The sequence below is a fragment of the Patiria miniata genome, unplaced genomic scaffold, assembly GCF_015706575.1.
Source record: "Patiria miniata isolate m_02_andy unplaced genomic scaffold, ASM1570657v1 HiC_scaffold_27, whole genome shotgun sequence".
NCBI lineage: Eukaryota > Metazoa > Echinodermata > Asteroidea > Valvatida > Asterinidae > Patiria > Patiria miniata.
Genome location: NW_024037066.1, coordinates 7,942,599 through 7,959,059, shown reverse-complemented (window position 1 = coordinate 7,959,059; position 16,461 = coordinate 7,942,599). Strand labels below are relative to the sequence as shown.

At 41.6% G+C, this 16,461-nt stretch overlaps 1 protein-coding gene across 2 annotated transcripts; it reads right to left on the bottom strand.

Annotated features, from left to right (window-relative positions):
* Positions 1–964: 964 nt before the first annotated feature.
* On the bottom strand, positions 965–14,760 carry LOC119734304 (protein SpAN-like). 2 transcript variants are annotated; one of them, XM_038207731.1, is made up of 11 exons: positions 14,592–14,760; positions 14,077–14,172; positions 12,841–12,961; positions 9,664–9,808; positions 9,450–9,516; positions 8,640–8,852; positions 8,074–8,206; positions 7,238–7,339; positions 6,116–6,216; positions 4,937–5,055; positions 965–3,998 (listed from the first exon to the last, which is right to left on the bottom strand). In XM_038207731.1, exons 1-11 carry the CDS (start codon positions 14,691–14,693, stop codon positions 3,875–3,877), a joined length of 1,323 nt encoding a protein of 440 aa, XP_038063659.1. In that variant the 5' UTR covers positions 14,694–14,760; the 3' UTR covers positions 965–3,874. The 2 variants fall into 2 exon arrangements, with proteins under 2 accessions (XP_038063659.1, XP_038063660.1); XM_038207732.1 differs by lacking the exon at positions 14,077–14,172.
* Positions 14,761–16,461: the final 1,701 nt, after the last annotated feature.

Below are 16,461 nucleotides of genomic sequence, written 5' to 3'. Positions count from 1 at the left end.
CAAAGTGATATTGTTACAGTCCATTGGACCGCCGACTAATTAGTCTTGGAGTGCGCTAATTAAAACTGTATTCCCGATCGTGACAATTCGACTATAAACCGCCAGAAAGTTATTAACTGCGTACACTGTACATATATGAATTAGGAGAGCCGCGATACATAATAGTACACCCATGTACCATGAGCCATTGCGATGATGTAATCACCTCCGCAAAGGAGGTTATGTTTTCACCGGCGCTGGTTTGTGTGTTGGTCGGTTTGTTGGTTGGTGATTGGTTGGTGAGTGTGGTTGTCTGCATGTGAACAGGATAACTCAAAAACGTCTGGACGGATTTTCATGAAAATGTTTTTGGGTGGTCCTTGGTACAAGTACAAATCGATTAGATTTTGGAAGTGATCGGGATCTGCGTGTGGATGCAGGATTTTTTTTTTAAAGAATTTTTCACCCATATGCATGTAAAAGTTTCACCATTACAAGGGGAGTGGATCTGTGCACAGGTTTCTGTGCTTGGCACTGACCCGATGACCCAGTAACTTGCATACCACCTAATCTAACCACACATCAGGTCAATGATGGATTTTACCAGGTGTGCGCTCTCTGAGTGCTTTCTACTGGTTGTTAATGTTATCCAACCGGCCCTTTTTGAGTTGGCCGATTCCATCATTTGTGATATGTCGCAAACCTTTATGGTCAAATGACTTCATTCCCCGAACATTTCAATTAAGCAGAAAGTATAACGATAAGAATAGCATCTCCTTATTTATTTTCAGGAAAAGGTTCGCCAGATAGCTAGCAATATGGTTTACATTTTCTCAGTCAGTCATTTCTCAATTCGGACTGTCCTCACTGGGCGTTAAAACTAAAATTAGCCTCGCTAGCTGCAACAGGACCAGCACACGAACGAACGGATGTGTATTTGAACAGGAAAACACTCGGACTTGGAATGATTAATAATATACAAAGACAAGGGACACATGCTCTTGCTTTTGCTGGATGAAACTCTACGAAGGAGTCATGTGACAACGATGCCTTACAACCATCTTCTTCCATCATTTAGTTGGCTTTTCTTGTACCCTTGCCTTACCAAGCGTAGTTGTCACAATATACTCCATCCTATAGCTTATATTTTATTTCTACACGTATATTTTACACGTAAATTTTACGGTTGCAATTTTATTCTAGGCTAAAATAGCACGATTACGCAAAGCCAATTCTAGCAAAATAATTACAACAATATAATAAAATTTAAGGGATCGCACACCATTATGCATTACAAGCCAAGCTTAAAGGACTACTATAGACGGTGAGCTCAGAGAATGCCCATCTTTGAGAAAAAATGTCAAAAATTTACTTATTGAAATCACAAAAACACCATCTTTTAGTCTGTCGTCAAAAAGTTGAATAAAGGTATATTAGTATTTTGGTCGATTCGAATAATTATTTCAACGCTTTCTTTCATCACATTTGCCCGACTAACTTAGAAGGCATGATATGTTAAACTTTGGAAAATTGTTTTGATAACAGCAAATGGTGTGCAATATACCTTTAATTTCAAGCATGATTTACTTATCTAATAACAAGCTGGACAAGCTGAATACCTTGATACCCTTTATGTTAAAGTGGAAATCTTATTCTAGTTAATTAAACAAGCCCAAAACGATTACAATTAGTGAAGTAAACGAAAGCTCACATAGGCTATAATTCTCTCCTATATTTGAGATTTGAGACTAAAACGATCTGGGTTGAGGGTCACATGAGAATCGGGTGAATGAGTAGCGATCTTGTAATAGTTTAATTTGGTAACTGCTCGGACTTTTGAATTTCGTTATCTATTATAATATAGATCATCAAAACTATGTTCCTCTTTGGGTTGATGATTGCAGTAATGCAGCATATTTATTTGCTATATGGTACTTTGTAATTGGACTGTTATTTTGCTATTTGATCAAACTATATGAAGGGGACTGAATCTAACCTCAGCTTGATACGAATGGTAACTTGCTGGGGATATGGTAACATTACGAGCAAATTGGCCAACAAAATTACAAAACGTCATCGTCTTTCTCAAACCAAAGTAAAATAATTACTGATCTGTATCAATCGCTATTAGACCGTATATATTTTTTCTTACAGAACTGATATATTTGGACGGGGCTGCATTGCAGCTAATGCTCTGTACGTCCGAGAGCTGTCATTGCTGTACATCGGAGGCAAATATTACAATAGGTATAGGGCGGGTATATTTTCATAGCTACTTACGAATTAATGATAAAACGATAGAAGAAAACGCATAAACTGCAGCAAAGCGTTTAGACTTCATGCGTTTCTTTTTATATTGTGTAATGTCTATGTGCGGTACCTATATAGATACAGGCCTAAATACATGTACTATACAAGACTTCAACCTACATGATTAGGTATTTACAATTCACGTGAAATCCCTAAAGGCTTGCTCTTTTAGTGCATTGCATTCTAGGTCCCTCATCGGTGTAATTTGTAAGGTTTTTTCCCCTCATTTGCTGCAAGAAATATCGGGCGATGTACCGGTACCTCATCTCCTATGATTTGTGTCTGAACCAGACCTACAATTCTACCAAAGGAGGTTTCAATTTGTATTAGATGAGTTCTCTTGGTTGTTTTGCACATTACTGTGGGACGTGGAGTCAGGTTGGCGTAGCGGTACTTTCTTCGCCTTCGACGGCTATGACCCGGTTCGATTCCCGCCTGGGACAATATGTGAATTGGGTTTTCAGTCCCTGCCTGATTCCGTGGTTTTTTTTCTCTTGTAGAATATCATTCTGGGGTTTTCCTCCCACCTTTAAAACTCTAATTGCTTCTCATTTTCTGCTCTCTATAGTTGTTTTCAGGCTTGCGAGCTATGTGTGCCTAGGGCGCTTTAAATTTGAGGAATCCTTGGGAGGTATAGCAATACAGTTTTGCCTTGAGGATTTCGCAGCCCATCCCCAACGAATCCGTTCGCGAATGGGATGCAATATCGTAGTCTTTGATCGGTTCATTTGCAGTTGGTCCAACGGGAGAAACTTATCCATCCATACCACGGAACCCCAAGCTCTCAGCATGGTTATGGGCATTACGATTTACGATAATATCCATATTGCTCTGTCTGGTTTTCAACTCTTGAAATCAAGAGTTTGAAGACTAGACATTTTTGTTTCTTTATAAAGGGTTATATTTATAAGCTATTTCTGGGATTGCAACATCAGTTCTATAGTTCCACTAAATAATACGAAGCGCTTTAACAAAGCTGTTTTTGCGCACAAATTGTCATTGCAGTCTTCGCAAAATGAAGATAATCCAAAAGAGTGTTACAATGTCGAACAAAAAAAATCATTTACAATCAAGGTGATGGACTAGGTGCAGAGTAAGATTACGTTGCTTGACCGTTTAAGGGGCTTGATGAAAACACCAGGGCCGTATAGGCATGCTGTGAACAAGGGGTCTCTCACTGCACAAAAAGCGTCGCAAAATCTGTCTATATAGACCTATGAAGTGTGGACATCTTTGATGATGGCTGTGTTTTGGGGTTAGTCATTGATCAATAAATTAACCAGATCGTGACATAGCCATGTTTGTCTTTTTTTTTAAGGACAGTACCCATAAAGAGAGTACGAAAACGCGTGTTTCATGTTAAAGACCTCTTCAAGTTTTCAAACTAACCTTTTCTATCCTTGTTCTTAGTAAATATTTTAAATTTCTTTTTAAAAATCTCTCTATAGTCGAAAACATGTCTGAAGTTGACCAATTAATTTTAGATTCAATTCCAATTTATCACACCTTTGCAGTGTATTACTTCGTAGAGATGTCACGATGCTTTTTAATGCGGTGTGCGGCCGTATGGGTTTTTTTTGCCAACTTACACACAGGTAAAGGAGATCTTGTAGCCCTTGAATGTGTACATATCGTCACTACTCAGTGTTATCAGTATACTGCTGTCCTCTGCCGTCACCGTCTTGCCAGCCAACTGATCTTCACATTTGCTGAGGATAAATAAAAACAACCACACAAATTATGCTGTATTGATCACCAAAATATGACAGCATTCTGCATTCGATGATTATGCCTCAACGAAAGTGATTTTGTGTATGACATCTGCACTCCCATGCAGCTCGGACTGATGGACCGTTGTGCGCCAATTATATTGACTGTTCAGTATACACTGATCTCTATACTAATTGTATACTGGCTGCTACTCACCAATTGGCCAGTTCATATACAATGGAGGTATAGGAATAGTCTATTCCCACCTCCGTGGAGGTATCCTATACCTCTATATGGCGGTATCCTACCTCCATGGAGGTACTATAGGAACAGTATTCCTGCCTCAATGCTTGACTGATCCACGCCATACACATTCTGCGGTTGACGATTTTTGGTCACTAATAATTATGTCGGTCAGCATTTTGTTTAAACCCATGGCGTTTTCTGAGCAATTTGTGCGCATGTATTGGGATGACCCAATGTAATGGTGGACCGTGCATCTGCACTCGTACAACCCAGTGCTGAACCCAGTAAGCACAGTGGCCAGTGGTTCACCACCGGTTAACCAGCATAAGGTCCTTTACGCGCGCTTGTTTTTAGTGTCAGCGCCCTCATTTGTTCACGCCTGGAGTCAGTACTTCACATATCCATCTGTCATAGCCATCTTTCCTTCTGAATATACAGACTTCTTTCCCAATAACAACATTGCGCTTTTGAGGGCACTTGAGAGCTGTGCAAGACTTAGTGACAGTTTGTAAGCCTGTGGTTTGCAGTCAGGCAAATATATTGCACAGTATGTGGGTCGTTGGAAGAATCTTGGAACAAGTTAGTGGTTTGTTGTCTTATTGATTCCAAGTTGATGAACGTGTATTATCGGGCATGGCCAACGAAATAATAGGCGACATCATAAGCTCCAATTCCGTGAAATAACACTTACACGTCTGGATACAGGTCGTTACCCATGATTGTGTATGTGAATTTATCGTAGTAACAGCCATAACCTTCAATAGCGAAGTCTAGAATCTCCATCTGGGCCTTCTTACTCGCGTCCGTACACTGTGACATACAACGTAAAAGCAAATCAATTGGTTATTAATATTGAGGATGGGACTGAGACATGGTCCATGCAGTTGTCCATTTAATAACTATACGTGAAGTAATATGGATCATGCATGATGATCGGGGACGGGGCGTTATGGGTGCAACCCTGCAAAAATAATCCGATAGACACTAGTGCTAAATGCGCATACTTCACAATTCTTTTAAAAATACTCGGAACTCTCACGTATTCAAGCTGCACAGAAAAATGATGATCAATGTGTCATCTTTCATTTTCTTTTCATTTTTTGGTGGGTTGACCTTTGACTTTTCGAGATATTCTCACCCAAAGAAGGCGACCCCTATTTTCCCCAAAGCGGAAAAGTAGCCATCTTGAAAAACGATCCCTCCACAACATGGCAAAATAGCGCCACTATCGAGCCCAATAGCATCCAAATGCTCAGAATTGGAAGCCCCAAGTCCGGGCCAGAGGTTAATTACCATTATTTCTTCAATTCCCCAATTTTATGGCCCTCAAAACTCTCTAATATACAATATTTTGAGGGTATAACTTTTATTCATGAGCTCGGCGGACGGATTTTTGGCCTATTTACAGGCGTACTCCCTTATGGGGTTATGAACATGGGCGTCGCGAGGGGGCGGGGGCAAGGGGGCACTTGCCCCCTCCCCGGGAAAAGCCCCCCCCCCCCCCAAAAAAAAGGAGCAGGGAAAACGAAAAAGAAGACGAAGTGCAAAGTTACATTGCTGTTAATTTAATGCACTTTTAACAACATGGGCGTCCGCGGGGGTGTCAATGGGGGTGGGGTGGGCAAATGTCCGTCCGCCCACCCTCGAAAAATGATGAATTGAGAATATGCCAGAGAAAGTACAAGGATTTGGGGAAATAATGTGCTTTACCCCCCTCTAGAAAAAATCCTGGCGACGCCCATCGTTATGAATGCCGCACTGTGGAAACATTGACCAGTGTGTGTAGTCTGCTGCTGTATTTTGTTCACAGGAGAACATCTGATGTTGAGGCAAATAACTAATTTCCAGATGGTAATGACGCGTCATTTACCTTAAGGAGAGTCTCGGTCTTGGTATTCAGAGGGTAGTCATCAGGGTAGTTCAGTGATTTCACAATTATAGCGGCAGACCCATCATTTTCAAATACTTCAACTGCAAAAGATAATGCGATATGGCGTTGCATTATATCCTTCATAGAGCGTGCAAGTTGACCTTGAGAATTGACGAGAAACCAAAACCTTAAGGCACAACATGGCGCATAATCATATTAAAGACTTCACAAATTAAAGCCAATTCGTGTTTCGATTTCATTATTTTTCCCACGGTGTGAAACACGCCGTGGGTTTGAGCTACTTATTGGTTGGGAACTTGGTGGGTGGGTGGACAGTAATGTTTACTCGGCCATATATTGTATTCATGTAACTCGAGTATGGGCCTTATGCACGAGTCGGCCATATTGAATTGAAAGTGAGGTACAATCTTCATATTTGGAACTTGCGAAGAGAAATGAAAGCAAGTACATTACTAATTAATTCAAGTCTGCTTCAATGAATAATTCAAAATGTGTAATTAAACATTCCCTAAAAAAAATTTACGCCAGATTTAAAAAATGACACATAAAACAAGGCTGCATAAATAGTCTGGCGTCATCCCATTCAACAGTTAACAATTTATGAAATAGTACATTCTGGGAACTCAACAAAAGTTGTTAACTCGTGCATAAGGCCCATTACAGCTTTGCATTCTAAGACCGGTGTCACATGAAAATCCGACTCCTATGAAAATCGGACCCCTTTTTCCCTATTATTGGTTAATCCCTCGCACGTGTCAGGTCACTCTCCCGAAACGATCCTAAAAATAGCAGAGTATCGTACTCAAGCGTGCGCAATACTACCAAGAGTTCACATTGCATGGAGTCGGATATTCACGCTACACCGGTTTTGAAAACGCTGATGCGCACTTGTCTAATTTGCATATTAGATCACGCCCCAATCGGGCGCACGGACGGTGCCGTATTAAGGGCGTCTTCGCCCGTTATCCGGCCGCCGTGGGTTGTACCACTTGGAACTTGTTCCTATTTATACCATCAATGACCTGTTCCAATCTAAACATGAAAGTACATGTATAGCGCCTCGTGTATTTTACTCAATAATAGATGTTCAAATATACCTACCACCGGATGCAACGTCCTGGCAGTCTTGACCTGTGAATGGGTGGATACAGTAACAGGATCCATCGGCTTTCCTTGCACCACGATGTTCACAGGGAGATGGATCTAGAATTCACATGCAGGAAATAACAACTCTTAGAGGTTTCAATGATATGAAGCGTCTTCAATTATTATGTGACATGTCCACATCATTCATTCAAGCTTGGAACGTCGACCAGGTATAAAGCCGGACGACAGAACCTCATCTATTATATAGTCGATGTTAATCGCAAACTTCGAACTTTTAAAGGGTTACACACCAATCACATATCCAAGACCAAAGACCAAGACCCCGCCAAGCCCATGAGCTTTAAAAATTACCTTGAAAATAGTACCAAATACGTAGGAAATGTGGCGCTAAATCCAAATTTCGTATTCCGAGCTCTAGTCTGTAGACCATGATCAAATGTGCTCTGAACAGACTCTGATCTGTTTTTGGATTTTTTTGCCGACCATCACGATATGTTTCAACTCTTGAAAGTGATCGTGGCTGCACTGCCGCCCATGCACGACCTGTGCAGGATGCCGAGACGACGCTCAAGAAGACAAATTTCAGCTGTTCAGTTCCGAGTTTCACGATGTCGTCGAGTCTTGCGCGTCTCAGCACTTGTCTTATCGTGATCGGGAGGCTAAATCGTGACAGTGTGACAGACGCCTTAATATATAGAAATTGATATTGAGATCTGAATCTCGATATATATAAATGCTCAAAACATTAGAACTTGTTTAGGTGACAGACAACTTTGGTGCTTAGTATAGATTAAGGCATCAAAGACGAGTAAACAATGGCGTGCACCTACCGCCATTGTAGCATTGGTACATGTTGTTCAGGTAGAGGATATCCCGTGTAGAGAAATCCTTCTGTTTGCCGATTTTGTTGGCAAAGAGCGGGTCCTTTACTTCCAAGGTTGGTCCAGACGATTTGGCGAAAAACTGCATGAAAAAAAAGAAAGAATGACCCTTTAAAATCACTTGCAATGGCTTATCCCATCTGTAGAATAATGTTAATCCGAATATAGGCAGTGTGTTGTACTCCGAGTCCGCGACCTGCATGCGAAACCCTGGCGATGCAGAAAAGAAAAAAAACATAATGTGTTTGAAATCAAAGACAATTATTTCTTCTACTGTATTTAAACGAATGTTCTCTCTTGTAACGTGTAGCCCCTTATATTTTCCAAAACGAAACGTTGGTGGGTAAACCTATAGTACAGTACGCTCCTTGGAATATTGAAGCAGCATTGAAAAGTCAATGCCGGACGGAGAAATTTGTCACAAAGGTCCCTTACAATAAACAACCAAATCTCGAGACTTTACTAATAATTGCGCACACGTTCACTTCTGACTTGAATTTGTGACTATAACTTACACTTGTTCCATAGTGCATGATAGACTCGTAGTCGTACTTGATGCCATACGTAAGAAAATCAGCACTGGAGTGTTTCTCAAAGTTGTGTTCCTGATCTTCCTTGATGTTGCCATACAAAATGGTGACGAATTGGTCTCTGTCGGGTCTGGTGTGCTCATGATACCGTCCCATTGCGTGGAACAGCTCATGCATCAGTACACCTATCTGGTCATACTTTTGTAAGCATGAAACAAAATAAGGACATGAGATAGAAGGACCATTACATTAAAGACACATTATAGTGCGACAGATAGATAATGGGATTGTGTCTTTGATGATATAAGCATGGCATTTGGCACACATTCAGAGTGTGTCATAAGAAAGGTATTTGATAGTGCCATTGCAAATTTGTTCTTTGGAGAAAAAAATGAGGTAGAATAACAAGCAATGACAGCCATTTTGAAACTGTTTGTAATTCTACCTATGCTTTTATCAAAGGACAAATATGCGATGGCCCTGAAGCCAAATGTTTTTTCTCATGACATACTCTGAATGTGTGCCAAATTTCATGCTTGTATCATCAAAGGCACAATTCCCCCATCCTTATCTGCCCCTCTAGTCTATTCATGTTCCAAGGTTACAACCTGAACGCCGAACATGAGGTTCCAAAATGAAGAGGAATGCAAGACATCTCGTTTAATAAAATGTAGTATTTTTCAGTCCCTCTGCAGCACACTGGATCGCGATTTTTATTTCGATATTTGCATGAGTGCCTGTGTAAACACTGACGTTTAAATGTTAACAACCGACGAAATTCTTGTAGCTACGTACCGGATCACAAGTCGTTGCCACGTTTACTCGGTTGAGTGTTGGGTGACAACCCACATCGGCCCAACATCTATAAAAGTGATTGAAAATTCAGGATACGGTAAGACTATATACGAAACTGAAACAAATTGTTTGGTAAATATTATGTAGAAGAATAATGTCTACTAACCAAGTCAATGCATGCATGGAATTCATTTAAAAAAAAGAAGCTTTTTACCCTGCTTTGTCGTTCTTGATTTCTATTTTTGGGCTGGTGCTTGATGTACAACTGGAATCACCGGTGTCAGCCTCAATGAACGTCACGCACGACACAGCCTCAAATCTGTCCATTGCCCTTCGGACGTTTGTCTTCATCTGAGCATCTTTGTATTGTTAAAATTGTAACAAACCAACTTTTGAATTATATCAGACTATTTTTCTAAAGAATTTGCTGGTTCACCGAGCACACATTAAAGGGAATGTACATCATTGGCTTTTGCTGTAATTTTCAGAAATGAACTATTTGAGGGGTTAGTATAGGCCTAATAGATCAAATATTGTTACACTGACATGTTTGAAGTTTTGTGTTCGAAAATGCTGGAAAAAAACAAGAAAAACAAAAATGTTCAAGTAGTCTGGTTCCTTGACTCCACTAAAGATAAAATGGATCAATTTATAAATGCCGGAAAATTGTAAGGTAAGGGAACCAGTCTAGCTGGCCTGCACCTGTTCATGAACATGTAACCAATAGCAAACAATAGCAAAACATTTTCTTGAAAATGACTTCACACCAGGTGCCATAATTTTACAGGATGCTTTAGACTGTCATTTACCAACATCCTAGTAAGGTATTTCGTAAAAACTTGGTAGTTTTATTTTTCGATGTTTGCAAATGTTGTATATTCCCTTTAAGTCTGATGAGGGCTTAATTTTGCCCTGTTAAAAATAAATTAAACCACTCAAAGCTCTTATTCGCGCGTGCAGAGAGTAACTGAAATTACATGTACACATCGGCGGAATAACGTGAACAACGTCAAAATGAACATTTCACTGTTATTTGATGTCTTTGATCATGGACCATGCTTTGATGAAGTCCGAACAATGGGCGTCGCCAGGATTTTGTCGGGGGGGGAGGGGGAAGCACCCCCCCCCCAACAAAAAATCCTTGTTCTTTTTTAGCATATTCTCAATTTATTCTCAATTTTTTTCGAGGGTGGGTGGGGGACATTTACCCACCCCACTACCATTGACTCCCCTGCAGACGCCCATCCTTACTACAATTCAAGGAATCTCTGTCTGTCTGTCTGTCTGTCTGTTCTGACCAGACCACCCTTGTGGGGTGATGTTCCTTTCAGAACACATCACCCCACTTTTTACACAATGGAAAAACATCACCCCAGAAGGGAATCTTTAGAAAAAGGGATAATGGGAACACAATGCTATCACCCCACAAGTCCGTCTGGCTAGAACGTCTGTCTGTCTGTCCGCCGATTATCTCCAGAACCGGGCACCGTATGAAGTTGAAAATCGGCGGGTGTGTTGCTCGGGACAACCGAATGTGCAGTGCCAAGTTTGAAGTGGTTTGGACGAGCGGTTCTCGAAAAAGCTGCAAAAAGCAGCATTTTCTGAGGCCTAGCGCGCCAGAATATAGCCTAGAACACCACGCACTGCTGTTCTTTTCAATTGTTTACGTCATGTTTGAGCAAGAGCGCGCCTGCTTAATATGACGCAAACAATGCAAAAAAGACACGGGCACATTGTAGGGCGATAGCACTGCACACCATGTCTTCATACGTGAGTGGCATACACGGGCACATGCATTTTGTAGTCAACTGAGCAACCATCACTGTACTGTATGTAGGCGGTCGACTGAGCAACTCTAATACAATATAATGGTGTCGCCCTACAACTACGCCCTACAGTTGTAGGGCGATACCATATTGTCCAGTAGGGGTAAATATCAGTGCCGGGGGGTGACGACATTTTGTGCGTTTAACTTGCGAGTGTGCGTTCACACCATTGAATAATGTGCGTTATTTGCACGAGCTGCAGTTCTCAACTGCCCCTTCCGAACACGCACATTTTCGACTTGCCCTGCACTAGTCTATACTACAATTCAAGGAATCTCTGTCTGTCTGTCTGTCTGTCTGTCTGTCCGTTCTGACCAGACCACCCTTGTGGGGTGATGTTCCTTTCAGAACACATCACCCCACTTTTTACACAATGGAAAAACATCACCCCAGAAGGGAATCTTTAGAAAAAGGGATAATGGGAACACAATGCTATCACCCCACAAGTCCGTCTGGCTAGAACGTCCGTCTGTCTGTCTGTCCGCCGATTATCTCCAGAACTGGGCACCGTATGGAGTTGAAAATCGGCGGGTGCATTGCTCGGGACAACAGAATGTACAGTGCCGAGTTTGAAGTAGTTTGGACGAGGGGTTCTCGAAAAAGCTGCAAAAAGCAGTATTTTCTGAGACCTAGCGCGCCAGAATATAGCCTAGAACTCCGCGCACTGCCGTTCTTTTCAATTGTTTACGTCATGTTAAAGCAAGAGCGCGCGTGCTCAATATGACGCAAACAATGGAAAAAGGACGGGCACGCGCACGTGCATTGTAGGGCGATACCATTGTCCAGTATGGGTGAATAGCACTGCGTACCATATGTTTCCGTACGTGATGACTGCACGGGCACATGCATTTTAAGTCGATTGAACCACTATTGTAGGCGGTGGATTGAGCAACCTTACTCACGTAGGTGAGTAGCTGCACGGGCGTATTGGTGAATATCAGTGCCGGGGATGGCCTGGCGACATGTACAAAGTGCGCTCAACCTTTGAGTGTGAGTTTAACCTGTGAAAACAACACAATTGCATCGTGTGCGTTGTTTGCATGATATGAGCATTTTGAAATTGCCCCTAACGAACAGGTGCTTTTTTTTTTGACGGGCAAAAATGACGGGCACATTGTAGGGCGATAGCACTGCACACCATGTCTTCGTACGTACATATACGTGAGTGGCATGCACGGGCACATGCATTTTGTACTCAACTGAGCAACCATCACTGCACTGTATGTGCCGGGGGGGGGGGGTGGCGACATTTTGTGAGTTTAACTTGCGAGTGTGCGTTCACACCATTGAATAATGTGCGTTGTTTGCACGAGCTGCAGTTCTCAACTGCCCCTTCCGAACACGCACATTTTCGACTGGCCCTGCACTAGTTAAATTAATAGCGAATATGACTTCACACCTCTCATTTTGTGTGGCTTTTCCGGGGGGAAGGAAACCCCCCCCCCCCCCCCCCCCCCTTGTCCTATCCTGGCGACGACCATGGTCCGAACTTCAGGTTTTGCTTTTGCTCTCCAGAGGGGCTTCTACGACGAAAATGTGCCATTTCTTTATCCAAAACAACTTACCTCCGAAGCCATCAACAAAGAGATAGCAGAGCTTTCCCGCATCCCATGTTGCTGGGGCACTGCGGCGGGCCACGGAGTGCTTATCCTCGCCCTCCGCATCGGGTTTCAATTTCTTTGGAGCCTGAGGTTGAAAAATTGAGAGGAGTGTATCAGGGGCGGACGAGCTTTCGGGAAACGAAATGGTGGGGGTGTTGTTATTTGAGTGAAGGCGTGTCCCTACTACAGGGGGGTCGGGGCATGCCCCTCCCCCATTCTAAAGTAATGTGAGAGTAAGTTTAGGACCCTTGACTCAAAATGTAAATTATTTTTGGACCCAATTTACTAGTATAAAATATTTCAGCGGCTGAACGGGGTGGGGGAGGGGTTGAAGGTGGGGTGGGGGTGAGGGGTGGGGATAGAAGGGTGGGGTGGTTGCAACCCCACCCCTAGATCCGCTACTGGTATTGGCCAGTTATCTAGAACGAGACATAATATTCTTTCTGTGTGCTTGCAAGATATGAATAACGTTAATTGAAAATTATTCTGAATTCATTTAACTTTGGTTACCCTTATTTTGTAAACTTTAACGTATTCTTTTCCACCCCTTGTATCCAGCCCCTCTGCCAAATTCCATGCCAACAGGAGTTTGCTATAGTTACAGTCGAGTCGGGATAATTGAGAATACATGCATGTACTTCAATCTGCATCGATCAATGTTTTCCCCTGTTTGGAATGTGATGACAGCTAAGTATCTTGCCAAAAAACAATATGAATCCTGCATTGAATGTCTGACCTACCGCCACAACACCACTTGCCTCACATCATACGATTGTAAATAAAACACTTAGTATTGAGGGCGTAGACCTGTGCCACTAAAAAAAAACTTGTGACCGTCATTTATATCATCAGAAGAAATCTTTAATATTAATTTAATTGCCAACCCTAGTTACCGCGAGCAGTCCTCACTCACCAGAACCCATAAAGCCACGTACCAGGCGCAGTATTTTATGTTTGGGAGATGAAACTCCATTCTGAAATTTAAAAAGTCTTTGGAGATCCGAAATATTTGCTGTTGGTGTATTACCGTGTGGATTTTGACCCTGAAATTAAAGAATTTCACGACGAAGCGAAACTGTATACGGGCCATACTGGTCCGAGGCGCTAGGCTCAGAAAAACTGCGCCTGCCACGCGGTTGGTATATGCTCGCTATATCGCATTTTACAAAACGATCACATGGCATCAATGATAATATTCACCCCAGGACGTTTTCCCTTCTCGAATGGGTTATCAGCGCGCCTGATGGGACGATCCTTGTCTTCGCCTTCATGATCGGGCGTCTCTTTTGCCGGCGGCTGAATTATTCAAAGTAAAAGAAATAACGAGGAGAGGACATTTGTGTCGTCTAATTTTGGCAAGGACAATTTGAAAATGATTGGGATCAAGTTTCCAATTTGAAAAAAAGTAAGATAGGCCTACGTGCATAACACGAGCAGCAATGTAAATGATTGCACAACTTCACGAAGGAGCGATATACCTACAGAAGTGCTCGGGGACAGAAAAGAAACTGAAAAACGTGTTCATTTTGGAATAGTGATACCAACCCCGCCAAAGTTCCCTTCCCCTCGTTCACATCGATTTCCGAACTGATGACAACATTGATTTTCATCCCCAAATTTACGCCTTAATAGACTTGACCGGAGTGCCGAACATTGAAACCGTTGAACCATTTTGATAGCCTCATTCCAATATGCACTCTGTTTCATGTACTCACCCCTTTGCGATCTCCCTTCTCAAATGGGCTACCTCTCCGGACCCTGTTCGTGGAGGCTGCCAAGGCACACGCCACGAACATCGCCAGCAGAATCAGTCTCATGATGTTGGATTGTAGATTTGCGATTGGAATAATTCGAATACTACCGATACTTGCAAGTTCTGTCTCGGTACCGCCAACGAGTGTGTCCGCTCGACCAATCGGCGGGTTTTTATTGGTTCAGAGTGTAAGGGAAAACACGCCAACTTTTAACGGGGGATCCACGCCCTTTTTCCTCCTCTGTCGTTAGCAACAATTTTGTTTCACAGAAAGCTTGATTCAGATTCAGATAGGCTGGTGTTCCCCAATTATAATTCGCTGAAATATTTCAATCAAAACACATATTAGTTCACTTGACCGACAGAAAACAACAATGTTTCATGCATGGAGTTCAGTTCCCAATTAAGTTGCCGAATCGAGTACGAATTAAACAAAAGACAGGAAGTCTATATTGACGTCAATGCCGGGGTAAAATAAAGCAGATTCGTAAATAACAATGGAAGAATATCCTTTAGATTAAAATAAACAAATAAACAAGGTTGGGTCTATTTTAATTAACCCTGTAGTGTTAATTATTTTTTAATTAGTTTTAAACTAAAAACAGGTGGGACGTATTGAAAGTAGAAACGATCACTGGAGGACAAAATGAAACAATAAATGGACACTAATCAGTGGAACGAATTATTAAATATTGTTCTATTATGCTATTGTTTCACCCCTAAAAAGTTGGTTATGTGTAGAGACAGATCTCTTTCAATTACAATCTGTTTTTAATTGCTCTATCTGTTGGTCCATCCATGCGGATCAAATACGTGTGTGTTTAGCCCTTTCAGTTTCAGGCCAGTATTCCCGAAATTGCACCAAATCACTTTGTATGCCACTGTTATCTCTCTTAATTAAAAAAAGTTTTGGCCATGGACCTGGGAGTAAGTACAAGTAAATTGTCTCAGCTCTTAACTGGACTTATACTTGATAATGTGATCAGCGGCGAATTTGACATCACACAGCATTCGCTGCGAAATTCGCCCGAGTTGAAATGTGTTCAACTTCTGCGAATGAGCAGCGTGAAAACTCACCTCACGAGTTCGCGTTCGCTCGCGGTCGCTTTTTACCGAGTGTGAACCAGCTTTTAGACGTTTGAATATCTGCGATATTGTGTTGAAATTGACCCCGAAACATAATGTTGATATGTCGGTTTCATTTCAAAAGGGCGAATGGATTTGGGGCTACTGTTAAAAGGATGAGCCCAAAAGTCATCGCTTCACCTCCCAGATATAGAACAGAAAGTGGAAACAGGTGAATCAAGCTTTAATTTAATTCACGTGTGTCTCATAAAACTTTGAAGAGTTGTGAGTAGTTATCCCTATTTTTTTGGCTCTCTATATGTAAAAGAAAATGACATCAAATAATAACAAGGAAATACATGAATCTTGAGTTATATCCAGTTCTTCTTTATTCACAGAAACACAGACCCGTTCGTTAGTCTCTCTGGTTATATAGCCAAAATATACAAACGGTCAAGTGAAAATCAACATTAACAAAACTGTCACAGAAAGAACACCGATACTTGTTCATCAAAAATAGACACTGTATAAAAACAAGTGAAGTTTGATCGGACGGAAATTTCTGCAAGTAAAATCCACTGCACTTCCCTTTCTCTACACATGTATCTAATTTCTAATACAAAAAAACCTTTACAAAATGTATAAATTTATTTGATCGTTGAACGAAAGGACGGTATCAAAGGAACTTCGTTTTATCATTTTCTTCTCATTGAGGTACAAGTTGGTGATTTGATACAACGTTAACATTTCACGAAATATGACCTATT